This window comes from Macaca mulatta, chromosome 11 (assembly GCF_049350105.2).
Source record: "Macaca mulatta isolate MMU2019108-1 chromosome 11, T2T-MMU8v2.0, whole genome shotgun sequence".
Taxonomy (NCBI): Eukaryota; Metazoa; Chordata; class Mammalia; order Primates; family Cercopithecidae; genus Macaca; species Macaca mulatta.
Genome location: NC_133416.1, coordinates 105,910,333 through 105,930,548, shown reverse-complemented (window position 1 = coordinate 105,930,548; position 20,216 = coordinate 105,910,333). Strand labels below are relative to the sequence as shown.

The 20,216-nt window shown below is 39.5% G+C and overlaps 1 protein-coding gene across 3 annotated transcripts in view; it reads left to right on the top strand.

The window, feature by feature from the left end:
- The window catches only part of IKBIP (IKBKB interacting protein), a 29,733-nt gene extending 10,350 nt beyond the window's left edge, over positions 1–19,383 (top strand). For 2 of the 3 annotated variants that reach the window (XM_015152522.3, XM_001084373.5), the window contains one exon: positions 18,454–19,383. In XM_015152522.3, the coding sequence (XP_015008008.1) occupies positions 18,454–18,487 (34 nt within the window). In that variant the 3' untranslated portion in view covers positions 18,488–19,383. Of the gene's footprint in view, positions 1–6,355; positions 8,875–18,453 lie in introns of those variants that run through there. The other variant, XM_001084253.5, reaches the window with a different exon arrangement.
- Positions 19,384–20,216: the final 833 nt, after the last annotated feature.

Sequence of the window (20,216 nt, the reverse complement as noted above, 5' to 3'; positions counted from 1 at the left end):
CCAAATAAGAATTCCAGTGAAAATTAAAATAATACCATGTCTATATTGTGTTTCTTCAAGTTGCTGATTTCTACTAGATGCATTATTACTATGATTCTTAGAAATGTGAGGCAAATAAACATTTTTGTAACTCCCACACCTCTGAAGAAAAAGTTAGCTGTGATCAATAAGGCATCATGTGGGACTTTTCTGGGTACCAGGGACCAAGATATCATTGGGAAATATGGCTTGTTCATTTATTCATTCACTAAACCTTTGCTCATGTCACAAGGTAAGCAAGGACCTATGCTTGGCACCAGGGTGGGTAAGGATGTTATAAAAATAGAGATGAAATGGAACATCTAAGTCTCTGCAGCCCCATGCACAGGATAAGCATATAATCCCCCAGAAGAGAAAAGCCATGGAGGAAAATTAAATATCCTTCACACATGCCAGGGGATTCCATGGATGGTGAGACTAAGGGATTTGGGGAAGGAGCTGCAAAGTAGTTGGCATTTTCACATAGGGCTCAAATTGGAATCTGAGCCAGGCGTGGTGGCTCATGCCTGTAATCCCAGCACTTTGGGAAGCCAAGGCAGGCGGATCACCTTGAGGTCAGGAGTTTGAGACCAGACTGGCCAACATGGTGAAACCCTGTCTCTACTAAAAATACAAAACTATTAGCTGGGCATAGTGGTTCATGCCTGTAATCCCAGCTACTTGGGAGGCTGATGCATGAGAATTGCTTGAACCGGGGAGGCAGAGGTTTCAGTGAGCTGAGATCACACCACTGCACTCCAGCCTGGCCAACAGAGTAAGACTCTGTCTCAAAAAAAAAATAAAATAAAATAAAATTGGAATCTGGTTGTAGTTGTTGGGGGAACTCTAACATACCGTTAGAAGAAATCCCAGGGGCAAGAAACTTCATATATATTTTTTTTTTTAATTTTTTTGAGATAGGGTCTCCCCCTGTCATCCCAGCTCTCACTCTGTCATCCAGGCTGGTGTACAGTATTGGAATAACAGCTCACTGCAGCTTCAACCTCCCAGGCTCAAGCACTCCTCCCAACTCAGCCTCCCAAGTAACTGGGACTAACAGGCATGCTACTGCACCCAGCTAATTTTTTTTTCTTTAGTTTTTTGGAGAGACGGGGTCTTGCTACATGCCCAGGCTGGTATCAAACTCCTGGGCTTAAATTACCCTTCTGCCTCTGCCTCCCAAAGAATTGATATTACAAATGTGAGCCACTTTGCCTTGCCAAAACTTCACATATTTAATTAAAAGCTATTGAAGGCCAGGCATGGTGACTCACACCTGTAATCTCAGCACACTGGGAGGCCAAGGTGGGCAGATCACGAGGTCAGGAGTTTGAGATCAGCCTGGCCAACATGGTGAAACCCCACCTCTACTAAAAATACAAAAATTAGCTGGGCATGGTGGCAGGCGCCTGTAATCCCAGCTACTTGGGAGGCTGAGGCAGGAGAATCGCTTTAACCTGGGAGGTGGAGGTTGCAGTGAGCCAAGACTGTGCCATTGCACTCCAGCCTGGACAACAGAGTGAGACTCTGTCTCAATAAATAAATAAATATAAATAAAGGCTATTGAAAACTTATTTTGAACAGAGATTTCTCTTTTTTGCGGGGGGGGGGGGGGGTTGGTACTGTGTTTCACTTTTCTCACCCAGGCTGGAATACAATGGCTCAATTTTGTCTCACTGCAACCTCCGCCCAGGCTGCAGTGCAGTGGCGCAATCTCAGCTTACTGTAACCTCTGCCTCCCCAATGTAAGTGATTCTCCTGCCTCAGCCTCCCGAGTAGCTGGTACTACAGGTGCATACCACCATGCCCAGCTAATTTTTATATTTTTAGTAGAGATGGGGTTTCACCATGTTGGCCAGACTGGGCACGGTGGCTCACACCTGTAATCCCAGCACTTTGGGGGGCCGAGGCGAGTGGATCACCTGAGGTCAGGAGTTCAAGACCAACCTGACCAACATGGTGAAACCCCATCTCTACTAAAAACACAAAAATTAGCCAGGCATGGTAGCACATGCCTGTAGTCCCAGCTACTCAGGAGACTGAGGCAGGAGAATCGCTTACACTAGGGAGGCAGAGGTTACAGTAAACTGAGATTGCGCCACTACACTCCAGCCTGGGCAACAAAGCGAGACTCCATCTCAAAAAAAAAAAAAGCTTTTGAAGCAGGTTTTTAAAATATTATAGAATCTAAAAAATCCAAAAAATTTTCAGTCTTGGCCTGGCGTGGTGGCTCACGCCTGTAATCCCAGCACTTTGCGAGGCCAAGGCAGGTGGATCACCTGAGGTCAGGAGTTCAAGACCAGCCTGACCAACGTGGAAAAACCCCATCTCTACTAAAAATACAAAAAATTAGCTGGGCGTGGTGGCGCATGCCTGTAATCCCAGCTACTCAGGAGGCTGAGGTAGGAGAATCGCTTGAACCCGCGAGGTGGAGGTTGTGGTGAGCCGAGATCGCGCCATTGCACTCCAGCCTGGGCAACAAGAGTGAAACTCTGTCTCAAAAAAAAAAAAGAAAGAAATATTCAGTCTTTTCATAGCTTTTTCTCCCATTCTGCCCTGGGAGTAATTTAATAAGAGGTCCCTTTTCACAAAGGTGGCCCTAAAGGACAGCATAACACAGGAGGGGAAAGCAGCTAGATGTGGACACTCATCACAAATGTGTGACCTTGGACAAATCACTATAACTTATCTTGGTCTCTATTTCATCATTTATTAAGTGAGAAATAATAAGATTTTTATAAAGATCAGGTGAGATATACAGTAATTAAGTGAGAAATAATAAGGTTTTTATAAAGATCAGATACAGTAAGTCCTCAACATTGTCAATAGGTTCCTGGAAACTACGATTTTAAGTGAAGTGTATAATGAAACCAATTTTTTTCTCATCTACGTTGTAATGAAAGGACATTAAAACAACGTTGCTGGAGGAGCTGCTCTGAATAGTTCCACTTAAAGTCAGTTTCCAAGAACCTACCAATGACGTTAAGTGAGGACTTACTTTATGTACAAATTCTTTGAAAACAATCAAGCACTAATAAAGTACTAGCTCTTTTTCTTTTTCTTTCTTTTTTTTTTTTTTTTTTTTTTTGAGACAGTTTTGTTCTTATTGTCCAGGCTGGAGTGCAGTGGCGAGATCTGGCTCACTGCAACCTCCGCCTCCTGGGTTCAAGCAATTCTCCTGCCTCAGCCTCCCAAGTAGCTGGGATTACAGGCATGCGCCACCATACCTGGCTAATTTTTTGTATTTTTAGTAGAGATGGGGTTTCACCATGTTAGCCAGGATGGTCTCGATCTCCCAACCTCAGGTGATCCTCCCACCTCAGCCTCCCAAAGTGCTGGGATTACAGCGTGAGCCACCACACCCAGCCCTACTAGCTCTTTCTTTAAGAAAAAATGAGGTCCGGTGTGGTGGCTCATGCCTGTAATGTCAGCACTTTGGGAAGCTAAGGTGGGAGCATCACTTGAGCCCGGCAGTTTGAGACCAGGCCAGGCAACATGGTGAGACCCCATCTCTACAAAAAATAATATTTAAATAAAAATGAAAAATGATTAGAATATGTTGGCGCCCATAAATGCTAGCTACTGTGGCATACTAGTCACTACATATTTGCAGATTAAATCTATAACATCTTGAACTTACTTGGGGTGTACTGCCTTCAGATTACAGTGAGGCTCTGATGAACCTCCTCAACAGGACATTACCTTAGGTAAGGATAAGCTTGCCTCTTCAAAATACTGCTAATAAAACAACTAAACCTAAACATGTTAATCGTTAGTATTTCTCATGATTGATTTTAAATGGAACTTGTATTATGGCTGTATGTGTACATTTAAAAGAAGTTTTTATTTCTTTGGTTTTTTTGTTTTGTTTTGAGTGTGTGTGTGTGTGTGTGTGTGTGTGTGTGTGTGTGTTTGAGACAGGGTCTTGCTCGGTCACCCAGGATGGAATGCAGTGGCATGATCATAGCTCACTGCAACCCTGAACTCTTGGGCTCAAGGAATCCTCCCACCTCAGCCTCCCAAGTAGCTGGGACTCCAGGCGCACACCACCATGCCCAACTAATTTTTGTATGTGTGTGTAGAGACAGGGTCTTGCTTTGTGCCCAGGCTGATCTCGAACTCCTAGGCTCAAGCAGTCCTTCTGCCTTGGCTTCCCAACATGTTGGGATTAAGGCGTAAGCCACCATGCCCAACCCTTAAAATAAATTTTAAACAACATTTCAGAGTGGTGTTAGTCATTCTTGTTATATACTCTTTAGGTCTTGATTGGGGTGGACTAGAAGGCTTAGGGTCATTTTTCTTAAACATCAACAAACGTATTATTTGTACTCTGAGATGTAGGGATTACACAAAGGTATAAGACATGGTCTCTTCTATGAAATTTAAAAACTTTCACATCTGCACCCTGCTAATTCATCAGTCTGTTAATGAGTCCAATTTCGGAGTCACTTCCAGGCCTTTCTGCACCGCCCTCCTAACTTTTTATCTCTCCTCAAAGCATCCATTGCCCCCCCATGCTAATTCTTTTGTGGCACTACTTATAATCTATTGTAATTTTTTTGGTTGCTAGTTTAGCTCCCTTACTCCTCTTTAGAGCAAACACTGCATCTTTTATCTCCATTTCTCTAGAACCTGATAATGGAACTACCTCACACAGGGTACTCGGTAGATCTTGTTGGGACTCTAGAATATATGATGCAGAAGATCCAAACACTGTCTCCCAATCAAATTGTGAAATCAAGGACTATGCTGTATTTGTCTCCACTGTCTCACACAAGGCTGGCACAGAGTGAACCCTCAAAATTTGTGAATTGTATGTGCTAAGTGGCAAATATGTGGCAAATGCATATGTAATAGGTACTACAGGAATTCAGGTTGTCAGGGCTAGGGCTGTGGAAGAAATGCTGCACCGAGGAGCTGAGATCCGGTCTGAGCCTTGAAGTAAGGACAACGTAACTAAATAAAGAGGAGAGGAGGATAGCACAGGGAGAGGTTAGAGAATTTGAGACTTTATCCTGGAAGTATTAGGGAACATCAAAGGTTTTGTAACAGTGTACCATGATAGGCATACCAGTTTTTAAAAGCTTACTCTAGTAGTAGTGTGTAGGCTAATTTAGAGAGCAAGCAACTGGAAGCAGGTATTAGATATTACTTTTTCTAAAATACTTTCCTTCATCACTGAAGTCTAGGTTGGGTCTCCACCAGAGTGCTTCCACAGCTCTTCCCCTGTCATAGTGCATATACACTTGTCTTTCTCGTCAATTAAACAAAGCTGCTTAAGGGCAGAACTGTATCTTGTTCAGTATTATGTCTTCAGCGTAATGCTGCAAGCACATGATAAATTAATGATCATTTCTAGGCCTTCCTGTAGTCTCTAAAGCTGTTATCTAAGTGTAGACTAAAAGAGGTCTATGACTTGGCCTTCTATATTCCAGACACAGATTAGGAGGTGCCAGAGGCTTAGCATAATTTACAAATACTTAAAACACCTTACCATTCAATTTGACTTGTCTCACTAAACTGTTTTTTGATTCATTTTGCCTTTGTATCTGTAAGACCTGATTCTAGTACTTTCTCTGCAAGAGGTTGGTCAAAAATTTTTTTTCAGCAGAAACCCTTCCAGAATTACAGGATTTAGGAAAGATATCAAATTTTATACAAAGTTATAGTTTCTAAAAAGCCAAATAACATCTAAGTTACTTACCATTGGAGTTAAAAAGAGGAAATTGTGATCTATTTCAGGCCCTTTAACATTACTTTTCTCTTGAATATGCTTCCATAGAAGTGCTGAAATATCTAGGATTATGTGTTCAGGTGTATTTTTTTTTTTTTAACAGTGCTGGCCAGGCGCAGCGGCTCTCGCCTGTAAATCTAGTACTTTGGGAGGCCGAGGCAGGCAGATCACTAGAGGTCAATAGTTCGAGACCAGCCTGACCAACATGGTGAAACCCCATCTGTACAAAAAAATAACAAAAATTAGCTAGGCATGGTGGCGCGTACCTGTAATCCCAGCTACTCGGGGAAGCTGAAGCAAGAGAATACCTTGAATCTAGGAGGCGGAGGTTACAGTGAGCTGAGATGGTTCGACTGCACTCCAGCCTGGGTGACAGGCTGTCTCAAATAAATAAATAAATAAATAAAACACAGGGCTAACATATTTGTGAAAACTATTAACGTAATAAATGTCTTTGTCAGCATGATTCTGATATACTTGGATATTTTAGACATCTTCAGAATTTTAACATGGCATGTGTTATGCTCCTGATTGTTAAAGTGTGTTTCTCTAATATGAAAATTATTAAGTAGCCTTGGGAATTGTTTTGTGTTATAAATGCAGCTTGAGTCTACTGAAAGCATCCTTCAGGAAGCTACATCTTCCATGTCTTTGATGACCCAGTTTGAGCAGGAAGTATCCAACCTCCAAGATACCATGCATGGCATTCAAAATAATGAAGAGGTGCTCACTCAAAGGATTCAAAGCCTTAATGAGAAATTTCAGAATATTACGGATTTTTGTAAGAAAAGCCTAGAAGAAATAAACATTAATACAGACATTTTCAAATCAGAAGCAAAACATGCACATTCTCGAGTAACTGTCCAAATTAACTCGGCTGAGCAGGAAATAAAATTGCTCACTGAACGGCTAAAAGATTTGGAAGATAGCACACTAAGAAATATTAGAACAGTAAAAAGACAAGAAGAAGAAGATCTCCTGCGAGTAGAGGAACAGCTAGGCTCTGATACAAAGGCAGTTGAAAAGTTAGAAGAGGAACAGCATGCCCTCTTTGCCAGAGATGAAGATCTAACTAATAAACTTTCCGACTACGAACCCAAAGTTGAAGAATGCAAGACACATTTGCCAACAATCGAAAGTGCTGTTCGCTCTGTTCTCAGAGTCTCTCAGGATCTGATAGGAACAGAAAAGAAAATGGAAGACTTGACTATGCAGATGTTTAATATGGAAGATGATATGCTGAAAGCAGTGTCTGAAATAATGGAGATGCAGAAAACCCTTGAAGGAATTCAGTATGATAATCGCATATTAAAGATGCAAAATGAACTGGATGTTCTAAAAGAAAAAGTTCATGATTTTATAGTATACTCAATGCATACTACAGGAGAAAAGGAAACTGTGAAAGAATATAATATAGAAAATAAAGGAATTGGTGGTGATTTTTAAATGACCTTTATTCTGATGAACCATATCATTATACATAAATTGATTAGTCCATTGATTTTGAGTTACCTTGATATGCCTCATCTTATCCTACATTATTGGAAAATAAATGAGATGTCCACACAAATGGATTATCCACATAATCAAAGCTTTTTAAGCACTGAAACTTATTTCATTTTAACCATTTTAAATAGAAATAGTTCTTTAAAAATGTTTCTCTACTTTTAAAACAAGATACTTAATACTTTTAATGTTTTTAAAGCATTAGTGGACATCATTATTAATTTCACCTATTATATTGGACCCACATACATTGATGTCTCCAGGGGCTAATGAAGAGTATTTACTGCTTCACTAAATGACCCCAATTTGCCATTTTTCAAACCTATGTCTCATACCTTTTCTGTCACCTAATCTTGATGTCAGGTTGGTTGGTAATGTGCCTGCCTCAGCCAGTTCTTCACTTTCTTACATAATTCACTGCAGGTTAAGAATCCATACAACCAAGTTCATGGGAGTTTTGTGTAAAATAAAAGATAACATGCGTGAGGGAGAGTCTGGTGCCTTTGCTATGAATTAATATGCACTTTCTGAAAAACTATGAAGCCTGGGAAACATTTTAGTTTTTGTTAAGGTTCTAAACTGTGTTATGGATACTTGTAAGACTTTTAAAATCAGAGTAAGTATGTTCTTACATAAGGCCTTTCTTAGGAATTATGTGTATATACATCTTTGAAATATCTTTATATACCTGGGTTTTAAGTTCCAACTGTGTTAGACATGAGTTTGCTAGATCCATGATCTCTAGATGGTTTACTTAAAAATAAATAGTCCAGGCGCAGTGGCTCACGCCTGTAGTCCCAGCACTTGGGGAGGCCGAGGTGGGCGGATCACGAGGTCAGGAGATCGAGACCATCCTGGCTAACATGGTGAAACCCCGTCTCTACTAAAAAATACAAAACATTAGCCGGGCATGGTGGCGGGTGCCTGTAGTCCCAGCTACTCGGGAGGCTGAGGCCGGAGAATGGCATGAACCCGGGAGGCAGAGCTTACAGTGAGCCGAGATCGCGCCACTACACTCCAGCCTGGGTGACAATGCGAGACTCTGTCTCAAAAATAAATAAATAAATACATAAATAAAAATAAATAAGCCTGTGGTCTGTTTTGAGGGAAAAGTAACATAACTCTGATAACTAGTTATGATAATAACTATGATAGTTAAAAGTATGTCATTTTAAAGATTTCCCAAACCACTAAATTTGTTTTATGAATTGATTTTATTTGAAGTTATATAATGTAGTCAACTGTATGTGGAAGTTTGTTCTTGTTTCTTTGTCAGTAACCTTACCAGTTTTATAATGAAGTTTTCAGTGGAATTAAAGAACTTGAAAGCAGTCAGTTACAAAAAGGTAGTTTTGATCAAGTAGTCTTAATATGTAAATTTGCAAGTTTTTGTAGGACCCCCAAACTCGTTCTCCATCGGAATTAAGAGGGCCTATGGTAGGCAGCCATGAATCATAAAAATAAGCCTGGCGAGTTCTGTTGTTAAGGGGCATAGCATTAATTTTTGCAGTATTAAAATTACACTTCTTGACTTCTGAATGTCTCATTTGCGTGCACTGACAAAATTCTATTTGTTTACTTTTATTTTAATGCTAATAAAACAGATTATAAAGTAAGCTGGAACTTTGTTGTTTTAACCTCCATCCTGTCAAGGCAAATGTAATTTCTTCTCTTATACTCTTCACGTTTAAATATTTTTTTCTCACCTATCACTACATTTAATATAAGGTTATTTGAACTTATGTATACCATGGTAATGGTTACTGAAAGTAAATGAAAACAATGTGGCCACTGTGCTCTATGATGATACAAGGGAAAGAAAAACTGCACTTCTACAAGTATAACATGAGAAAACTATTAAAGTGTATATGTGTGTGCATGTGTGTATAGATATGTAGATATAGACATATCCTGTATTTACGAAGAGGTTTTCCTATTAAGAAATTGTTATTATAGAGATTTAGATGTACTTAATTTGTCTTTTTGTTTCTTCCATTCATTTATTTAACCCAGATGCTTAAAATTTCAAAAACTTTCCTGTATATCAAATATTAAATTACATTGTTAGTCTTCTCTTTAGGGAAAATTACCAATATCCTAAAACACATTTTTGTATCTTTGTAACTGATAATAAATTTTATATCAATTAATTTCTTATACAGTGGCCAGGCACAGTGCCGCATGCTTGTAATCCCAATACTTTGGGAGGCTGAGGCAGAATGGCTTGAGCCCAGGAGTTTGAGACAGCCTGGGTAACATAGTGAGACCCCGTCCCTACAAAGAAAAAAAAAAGTGTAAGGAGAAGTGGGGCCAAGCACAATGGCTCACTCCTATCATTCCAATACTCTGGGACGCTGAGGTGGGAGGATCGCTTGAGCTCAGGAGTTCAAGACCAGCCTGGATAACATGGTGAGACTTCATGTCTACTAAAAGTCAAAAAAAAAGTGCATCCCTGTGGTCCTAGCGACACAGGAGGCTGAGCCCAGGTGTTCAAGGTTGCAGTGACCTGCACCACTGCATTCCAGCCTGGGTGACAGAGCAAGACCGTGTCTCAAAAGCATAAGAGTACTGGATCAGCTGGGCGCAGTGGCTCACCCCTGTAATCCCAGCACTTTGGGAGGCTGAGGTGGGCGGGTCACCTGAGGTCAGGAGTTGGAGACCAGCCTGGCCAATATGGTGAAACCCTGTCTTTACTAAAAATACAAAAATTAGCCAGACGTGGTAGCAGGTACCTGTAATCCCAGCTACTTGGGAGGCTGAGGCAGGAGAATTGCTTGAACCTGGGAGGCAGAGGTTGCAGTGAACCAAAATCAAGCCATTGCACTACAGCCTGGCAACAGAGTGAGACTCCAGAAAAAAAAAAAAAAAAAAGTACTGGATCAATTTTTTTTAATGTAACATGAATAAATCACTTTTACAATACAAGTACCTACTTTAAACTCTTGAATATACAATTTTTAAATGTAACATTGCCTTAAATTTAGCTAAATGATCAGAAACTATTGACTAAGTATACTTGTATATTTTATAACTAAAACTCTACATTTATTAGCCTGTATGGCTTCATAGAGAAACCCATAAGATGCAAAATTAGTAGTAGTATTTTTAATGTCAACCTAATTGTAGACCTTCGTATGAATCTATAAATTGTTCAAATTTTGATGTACCATTACACAACAATGATGCTGAAAATTTACCAAACTCAATAAGAAAAAAAAAAAACATCCTTTGTAGACTTACCCCATATTTGCACAGTTGACAAAAGCTCTATAAATTTTCCTAGCACCTGCTCATTTCAATTTATAAGCTATTAATTAATCTTGAGACAGGATCTCACTCTGTCACCCAGGCTGGAGTGTAGCAGCGTGATCACAGCTCACTGCAGCTTCAACCTCCTGGGCCCAAGGGATCCTCCCATCTCAGCTCCTCAGATTGCGGGAATTACAGGTGCACACCACCATGCCCAGGTAATTTTATTTTTTTGTAGAAACAGTCTCATGTTGTCTCAAACTCCTGGGCTGAAGCAGTTCTCCCACCTCGACCTCCCAAAGTGCTGGGATTAGAGGCATAAGCCACCATGACCAGCCTATAAACTATTAATTTAATACAAATCAAAATACTCCACCCCAGCTTTATACAGCAGGAAAGGAGAAAACTACCATTTTAGCACCTGTTAAAATGACATACCCACACGTATGTCAAGCATTTCTAGGAGATGTGCATTCATCATCATCATTCCTTTTTTTTTTTTTTTTTTTAAGACAAAGTCTCACTCCGTCCCTATGGTGGAGTGCAGTGGTGCAATCTCGGCTCACTGCAACCTCCACCTCCCGGGTTCAAGCGATTCTCCTGCGTCAGCCTCCCAAGTAGCTGGGACTATAGGCGCATGCCACCACGTCCAGCTAATTTTTGTATTTTTAGTAGAGATGGGGTTTCTCCATGTTGACCAGGATGATCTGGATATCTTGACCTCGTGATCCACCTTCCTTGGCCTCCCAAAGTGCTGGGATTACAGACGTGAGCCACTGCGCCCGGCCTTCATTATCATCATCATAACAGCTGTATATATTAATTACCTACCTTGTGCCAGTCATTATCACTAATCCTTACTACACCTTTGCTAGCTATTAGACCCATTTTACAAATAAGGAAATGGAGACAGGAACATTGGGAACCTTGCAATCACACTGTCGACCTAAGTCTGTTCAATTCCAGAGGCCAAGGACATCTCACTACACCGTGGAGCCTGCTACTGTTCAACTAGGGGAGAAAAATCACAACAAATCTGCTGTTAGTAGAACTATCTTGATAACTCGAAAAGCAATAATTCAGTCAAATGTGTTCTCTACTATGTTGCCATTAAACCAGACTGTAAGTCCCTCAAAAGCTGTAGCTGTGCTCTAAAATTGTTTGGCCCTTGAGCATAAGAAGGAATCAATAAATGAATAAATATTGGAGAAGAGGAGAAAGCAGTGCTGAAGATCCCTAGGCTGTACTCCTCTAATCTATTAATAAGTTTTGCCACTGCATATTCTGGGCACTTTGTTTTAGGGCTTAGTTTTAAATAGTAAAAGGAGAGAATTATACCAATAATCGCTAAGATGTCTTCTGACTTTAAGTGGTTTTATTTACTTATTTACCCCTTTTTTAATATAAAAAAAAGTAGAGATGAGGATCTCTCTATGTGGCCCAGGCTGGTCTCAAACTCCTGACCTCAACGGATCCTCCTTCTTTGGCCTCCCAAGGTGCTGGGATAACAGGTGTGAGCCACTGCGCCTGATCTAAATGGTTTTAAATTATACAGATCAATAAAATGTCTAGGTCCTTTAATAGAATTCAAAGATCCTAGCTGGGCGCAGTGGCTCACACCTGTAATTTCAGCACTTTGGGAGGCCAAGGTGGGTGGATCACGAGGTCAGGAGATCGAGACCATCCTGGCCAACATGGTGAAACCTCTGTCTCTGCTAAAAATACAAAATTAGCTGAGTGTGATGGTGGGTGCCTGTAATCCCTGCTACTCGGGAGGCTGAGGCAGGAGAATCTCTTGAACCCAGGAGGCGGAGGTTGCAGTGAGCCGAGATGGCACCACTGCACTCCAGCCTGGGCGACAGAACAAGACTCTGTCTCAAAAAAAAAAATCCTTTAGCAAGTTTTTAGAAAGCAGATTGGACCTAGAAATCATATTCTTGAAGCGTGTTGCTGTGCTTGTAGATCCAGGTAATGTTTAACATTACAGGACGGCATCTAGCCTCATACCTTGAATATATGATAGGAATTTAATAAATATTCTGGCTGGGGGCAGTGGCTCATGCCTGTAATCCCAGCACTTTGGGAGGCTGAGGAGGGCGGATCACTTGAGGTCAGGAGTTTGCAACATGGTGAAACACTGTCTCTACTAAAAAAAAAATAAAATAAAAATAGAAAACTTAGCCTGGTGTGGTGGTGCATGCCTGTAATCCCAGCTACTTGGGGGGCTGAGGCCAGAGAATCGCTTGGGCGGCAGAGGTTGCAGTGAGCAGAGATTGCACCACTGCACTCCAGCCTGGGCAATAGAGTGAGACTCCATCTCATAAATAAATAAATAAATCACTGATGTACATTTTTTTTTTTTCTGAGAAAGGGTCTGGTTCTGTTGCCCAGACTGGAGTGCAGTGGCATGATCTCAGCTCACTGCAACCTCTGCCTCCCAGGATCAAGCCATCCTCCCAGCTCAGCCCTACTATTTTTGTAATTTTTGTAGAGATGGAGTTTCACCGTGTTGCCCAGGCTGGCCTTGAACTCTTGAGCTCAAGTGATCCATCCACCCCACCTCACAAAAGTGCTGGGATTACAGGCATGAGCCACCATTCCCAGCCTTCACTGATGTGCTCTTTTTAGCTACTGATAGACTCTTAACTATTCTATCCATCCTAGGCAAATAGGTTAACCAAGCCCGAAGTAATTTTTAAAGTAATTTAATACAACAATCTCTAGATTATTACCACATTGTATTGAGCTTATATTTTAGTAAAGATCAAAAGAAGTTCAAGATAGCTTGCTTTTATAAACAACCAAGTGAAACAAAGAGATTTACTAACAGCTTCTTGCTAATAATCTGATCCTTCTAAGAATAAGCTAAGCCCATTCTTCGACATCTTAATTGTTTAATTGCTATTAAGCTACTTTTACCAGAGTAGATACATTAATAAATGATAACCTGGTAATGAAATAGACGAAAGTAGCCATCTAGTCTTTTCTCCCTTGAGAGATTGTTTCATCAAATACACTATATTGCAAAACTTCCTCCTTAAAAATAAAATGTGATTTTGCAATCACTTCTTGGTTTCCTTCCTATTTGTGGCTACTGCTTAATGTCATACCCACAGGAACATTTTCGCAAGCTCACTTCTCTACCAAAAAACACATTTTGGACCACCTTATCCACCAATAATTAATTTTAACATAAAGCGATTGAGGAGAAAAATCCTCAAGTGTATTTTGAAATTAAACATTTGTGATGGGGCGAAGTGGGGGAGTTGCTACTTAGAATTATTTTGTCCTACTGCCCCATTTCCATACTTCATTATAATTATTTTGCAACTATATGGCTGCTTCTTTTTAAAGCTGCCCTCAAAGTAATATTCTGAGCATAATGCATTTTTATTTATGTTAAATAAAACTAAATGTATAATAACCAAAACAATCTCAAAAGGTTGGCATTAGCCGAGTCAGCCAAATACAATTTAAGAAAGATAATTCAAGCTAGGTGTGGTGGCTCATGCCTGTAATCCCAGCATTTTGGGAGGATTACTTGAGCCAGGAGTTCAAGACCAGCCTGGGCAGCTTAGTGAGACCCCCATCTCAAAATTTTTTTTTTAAAGAAAGATAATTGATAAGAAAACATTGAAGAAATACACAATTATTTTAGCAAAAAGATATATTTAGATTATACTGCATATTTAATTTTGTAAAAATGTTTTACAGTCTGATTATTTGTTTTAATAAATTTTAATTTCAATTTTTTTGTTTTAGAGATGGGGGTCTTGCTATATGCCCAGGCTGCAGCACAGTTAGTATTCATAGGTGCAATCATAGCACACTACAGTGTCAAACTCCTGGACTCAAGCTTTTTTATGTCTTCTTTTCTGAGTTTTAAGTAATACATTTATCGACATTCTGTGTCCCAAACTAAACTACAAACTCCCTAAAAGCAGAGACTGTTCTTGATCATATTAGCACATACTGCATTATAGTATATGTTATAGAATCAAGCTAGTTTTATTAATAGAAAGTTATAATTTCCTACTTTACAACATAGTGCTTTCCTAGAAAACAAGCTGAAAGTTAAATGTGCAAAAGTCAAATGATTGACTTACACATTATAAATGGGATTCTTTTTCCAGAGTAATTACTGTATGTCTGTCTTTGGGCATAGGCATTAGCAATGTATTTCTAGCCATTTTACATTTGTTTCTTAATTTGTTTTTCTTCATAATTGAGCACACAGTCCATAGGCTAATCTTCTGATTGAAGCTAAATAGTCTTACCTGATTTGCATTTTTGTTTTGATTGTCCGACTTTATCCAACTTTGTATTGTTTATGAGATCTATCCATCTTATTACTGTGTAATTTTCCCTTCTTCATTTTATTAACTGATGGCACAGTGCAATAAAATGTCAAATATTTAAAGTTCAATAAAATATTCAACTCCCCAACACTGCTATATAGGCACGCACATGTGTGTGCACAGACACAGGACCATCATCACAAACAACAACAAAAATAACAACTCAAAATGTTGCCAGACACTTGGGTGGCTCAAAATGTTTATCAGTTAATGTGTCCAAGTTAAATCAAGATGATGACAATTTAAGAACTTTCAGGCCGGGCGCGGTGGCTCAAGCCTGTAATCCCAGCACTTTGGGAGGCCGAGACGGGCGGATCACGAGGTCAGGAGATCGAGACCATCCTGGCTAACACGGTGAAACCCCCGTCTCTACTAAAAAATACAAAAAACTAGCCAGGCGAGGTGGCGGGCGCCTGTAGTCCCAGCTACTCGGGAGGCTGAGGCAGGAGAATGGCGTAAACCCGGGAGGCAGAGCTTGCAGTGAGCCGAGATCGCGCCTCTGCACTCCAGCCTGGGTGACAGAGCCAGACTCCGTCTCAAAAAAAAAAAAAAAAAAAAAGGAACTTTCAGTACATAATGTATGGTGGGGAAGAAGGATGGCATTGAAACATACAAAAGTTGAAAAACGGCTGCATTTGGAATCAGAATTTTAGAACCTTGGAAATTATTTTATTTTACTTATCTGTCTTCTCTACTAAACTAAGTTGAGGCCACAACTCGAGTTATACTCATCTTTATGTTCCTCATATTTTGCATGCCTAACAACATACTAGGAACTTGAGAATTAGTTGAATTATTCAAGGTCTCATGGATGGTTAGATAGGCCAGAAAACTGTTCATAAAAGTTACAGGCCAATAAAGCATAGACATATAGTCTTTGACATTGGTCCCTTCATTCTAGCATTTGCTATAACTTGTTTGCAGTTACCTTAGACCCCGAATAGCCAAAGCAATCTTGAGCAAAAAGAACAAAGCTGGAGACATCACACTACCTGATCTCAAAATACACTGCAAAGCTGTAGTAATCCAAACAGCGTAATACTAGCATTTGAAAAAACATGGACTAATGGAACAGAATAGAGAGCCCAGAAATACATCTACAAGTATATGTTCAAATGATTCTCATCCAAGGTGCCAAAAACACACAATGGGGAAAGGACATCTCTCTAATAAATGCTGTTGAGAAAACTGGATATCCTATGCCGAAGAATGAAACTGGACCCTTATGTCAAACCATATACAAAAACCAATTCAAAATGAATTGAGGACTTAAATGTAACACCAGAAATTGAAAACTACTAGAAGAAAACATGAGGAAAAAGCTTCTTGACTTTAGTCTTGGCAAAGATTTTTTTGAATAGAACCCGAAAAGAACAAGCAACAAAAGCAAAAATAGATAAATAGGATTGCATCAACCTAAAAAGCTTCTGTACAGAAAAGGAAACAGTCAACAGAGTGAAGAGACAACCTATAGAATGGGAGAAAATACTCATGAACCATAAGTCTGAGAATGGCTTAATATCCAAAATATATAAAGAACTCAATAGCAAAAAAAAAAAAAAAAAAAAACGATTAAACAATGGGCTATGGACATGAATAGACATTTCTCAAAAAAAGACACAGTAATGGCCAACAGGTATACGGAAAAAATGCTCAACATCACTAATTATCAGGGAAATGAAAAATTAAAACCACAATGAGGTATCAACTCACACCTGTTAGAATATTTATTATCAAAAAGACAAAAGATAAGTGTTGGTGAGAATGTAGAGAAAAGGGAACCATTGTACACTGTGGATGGGAATGTATAGCCATTATGGAAAACAGTATGGAGTTTCCTCAAAAAAAAAAAAACACGATGAATAATCATATGATCCAGCAATCCAACTTTTGGATATATATCCAAAAGAAATGAATCAGTATGTCAAGGAGTTATCTGCACTCCCATATTCATTACAGCGTTAGTCCCAATAGCCAAGATATGTAGAATCAACCTAAGTGTCAATCAACAGATGAATGGATAAATAGCACACACGCACACACACACACAATGCTGTTCTGCCTTTAAAAAGAGGGAAATCCTGTTATTTGTGACTACATGGATGAACCTAAAGGATATTAAGCTAAGTGGAATGAACCAGGCACAGACAGACAAATACTACATGATGTCAATTATATGTGAAATCTAAAAAAGTCAGACTCATAGAAGTACTGAGTAGAATAGTGGTTATGAGGGATTGGAGGGGACAGGGTAGGGCAATAGAGAGATGTTGATCAAAGAATACAAAGTTTCAGTTAAACAGGAGGAATAAGTTCTAGAGATCTATTGTATAGTATGATGACTATAAATAATAATAATATATACTTGAAAACTGCTAAGAGGCCAGGCATGATGGCTCAGGGCTTATAATCTTAGCACTTTGGGAGGCTGAGGCGGGCGAATCACTTGAGATTAGGTGTTTCAGACCAGCCTAGCCAACATGGTGAAACCCTGTCACTACTAAAAATACAAAAATTAGCCAGGCGTGGTGGCACACAACTGTGGCACCATCTACTCTGGAGACTGAGGCAGGAGAATCATTTGAACCCAGGAGGTAGAGGTTGCAGTGAGCAGAGATTGGGCCATTGCATTCCAGCCTGGGTGACAGAGTGAGTGAGACTTCCATCTCCAAAAAAAAGAGAAAGAGAATTTCCAGGAGAGTAGATCTTAAATATTTTTATTACCCAAAAAAAAAAAAAATGAGGTGATAGATATATTCATTAGCTTGATTTAATCATTCACAAGATGTGTGTAGATATGTATATCAAAACATTACATTGTACACAATAAATATATACAATTTTAATTTGTCAATTATACCTTAGTAAAGCTGAAATAAAAAAGAAGTTATGTTGCCTTGTCTTACCCGGCAAAGCTCGATTAGAAGAAACTTTCTTTTCCCTTCTCCAGCAACTGAAAAACCATAATCACTGTCTCATGTAGCTCATTTTATTACTGTACAGAAGACCAATTGTGAAAATATTATAACATAAAAAGTGTAATTTCCAGTGACATTTCATGAAATTTTTGTAGTGTTTCCTTCTTATTCATTAGTAATTCACTTACATTGTTCTAAATTCTCTTACTTTTGAAGCCATCTTTTACCATATGCTTTCCAGAAGAACAGTAATGTTGTAGTTAAAAAATAACATAAGGCAAGGTGTGGTGGCTCACACCTGTAATTCCAGGCATGGATTTAGGAGGCCAAGGTGGGCAGATAACCAGAGGTCAGGAGTTCGAGACCAGCCTGTCCAACATGGTGAAGCCCTGTCTCTACTAAAAATACAAAAAAAGTTAGCTGAGGTGGGGGTCGGTGCCTGTAATCCCAGCTACTTGGGAGACTGAGTCAGGAGAAGCACTTGAACCCAGGAGGCAGAGGTTGCAGTGAGCTGAGATCATGCCACTGTACTCCATCCTGGGTAACAGAGCAAGCCTCCATCTCAAAAAAAAAAAAAAATTAAATTAAAAAGAATTATAAAATTTAAGATGAATTTTAAATGTTAAGCTTCTAATAAATTTAATCATTGTGATATTATATTTTCTTATAGTGGCAGAAATCTGAAGCTATCGTGGAACAATTGAAGTCTTTTCAAATAATTGCTCATCTAAAGCGTCTACAGGAAGAAATTAATGAGGTAAAAATTTGGTCCAATAGGATAACTGAAAAACAGGATATACTGAACAACAATCTGACAGCGCTTTCTCAAGATGTTACAAAAGTAGACCAAAGTACAACTTCCATGGCAAAAGATGTTGGTCTCAAGATTACAACTGTAAAAACAGATATACGACGGATTTCAGGTTTAGTAACTGATGTAATATCATTGACAGATTCTGTGCAAGAACTAGAAAATAAAATAGAAAAAGTAGAAAAAAATACAGTAAAAAATATAGGTGATCTTCTTTTAAGTAGTATTGATCGAACAGCAACGCTCCGAAAGACAGCATCTGAAAATTCACAAAGAATTAACTCTGTTAAGAAGACACTAACTGAACTAAAGAGTGGCTTCGACAAACATACAGATAGATTTCTAAGCTTAGAAAGTGACAGAGCCAAAGTTCTGAAGACAGTGACTTTTGCAAATGATCTAAAACCAAAGGTGTATAATCTAAAGAAGGACTTTTCCCGTTTGGAACCATTAGTAAATGATTTAACACTACGCATTGGGAGATTGGTTACCGACTTACTACAAAGAGAGAAAGAAATTGCTTTCTTAAATGAAAAAATATCTAATTTAACAATAGTCCAAGCTGAGATTAAGGATATTAAAGATGAAATAGCACACATTTCAGATATGAATTAGTCTGACATTGGCATTAGAGTAAGGTAATGTTTTAATGGGACCTCTCGTGAGAAGACTGGTAAATCAGAAATAATATTTTGGAGTAAAAGTCATTTTATGTTTAATCCTATTTTGTACAGTAAAAATAAAACTTTTAAACAGGTCAGTTTTCTAAAATAAATATGCTAAAACCTATTTTGGCAACTTTATATAGCAAGAACTTTATCCATCCTTCTGACATACATGTTGTTACACACACACACACACACGTAGGAGAAGCAGAATCTGCTAGTAGCATAGGGAGATCTCGAAGGGACAGGATCTGAATCCCCACTTGCCCTCTCTGGCTGCCAGGGAGCCCAGCATGTGTGTTTGGGGACCTAACTGAAGAACTACCCCTCAGGGCACAGGGCTGCAGCAGTCATTATCCAATTAGAGGAAGAGAAACTAGAAAGGTCACGGCCACTGAGCTGCAGGGAGGAAAAAATAAAGTAAGCCTTTCTGGGTCCTTCATGGCTTTAGGAAACAGGGAAAGGAACAGTAGTGTCTCGGTCTATTTGGGCTGGTATATAACAGTATAGCAAGAACTTTAGGTAGCCTGTAACTAACAAATTTATTTCTCACTGTTCTAGAGGCTGGAAAGTCTGAGATCAAGGTGCTGGCAGATTCGGTGTCTGGTGTGGGCCCACTTCCTGGTTCATAGATAGCACCTTTTAGCTGTGTCCTTGCATGGTGGAAGGGGCAAGCAGCAATCTGGGGCCTCTTTTACAGGGGCACTAATCCTGTCCATGAAGACTCCTCCTACCTTATGACCTAATTCCCTCCCAAATGTCTCACTTTGGATTTCAACCTATGAATTTTGGGGAGACACATTCAGGCCATAGCAAGTATGTTACTTAATAAAAGGGGTTGGAAAGTGGCTTCTAGAGCAAGGGTTGTAGGGGAGGGTGTAGACTGAAGGGGGCTTGACAAGCCTCAGACAGAGACTCTGCCTCAAAGCAACACAATTCGTATCATGATGATGTGAC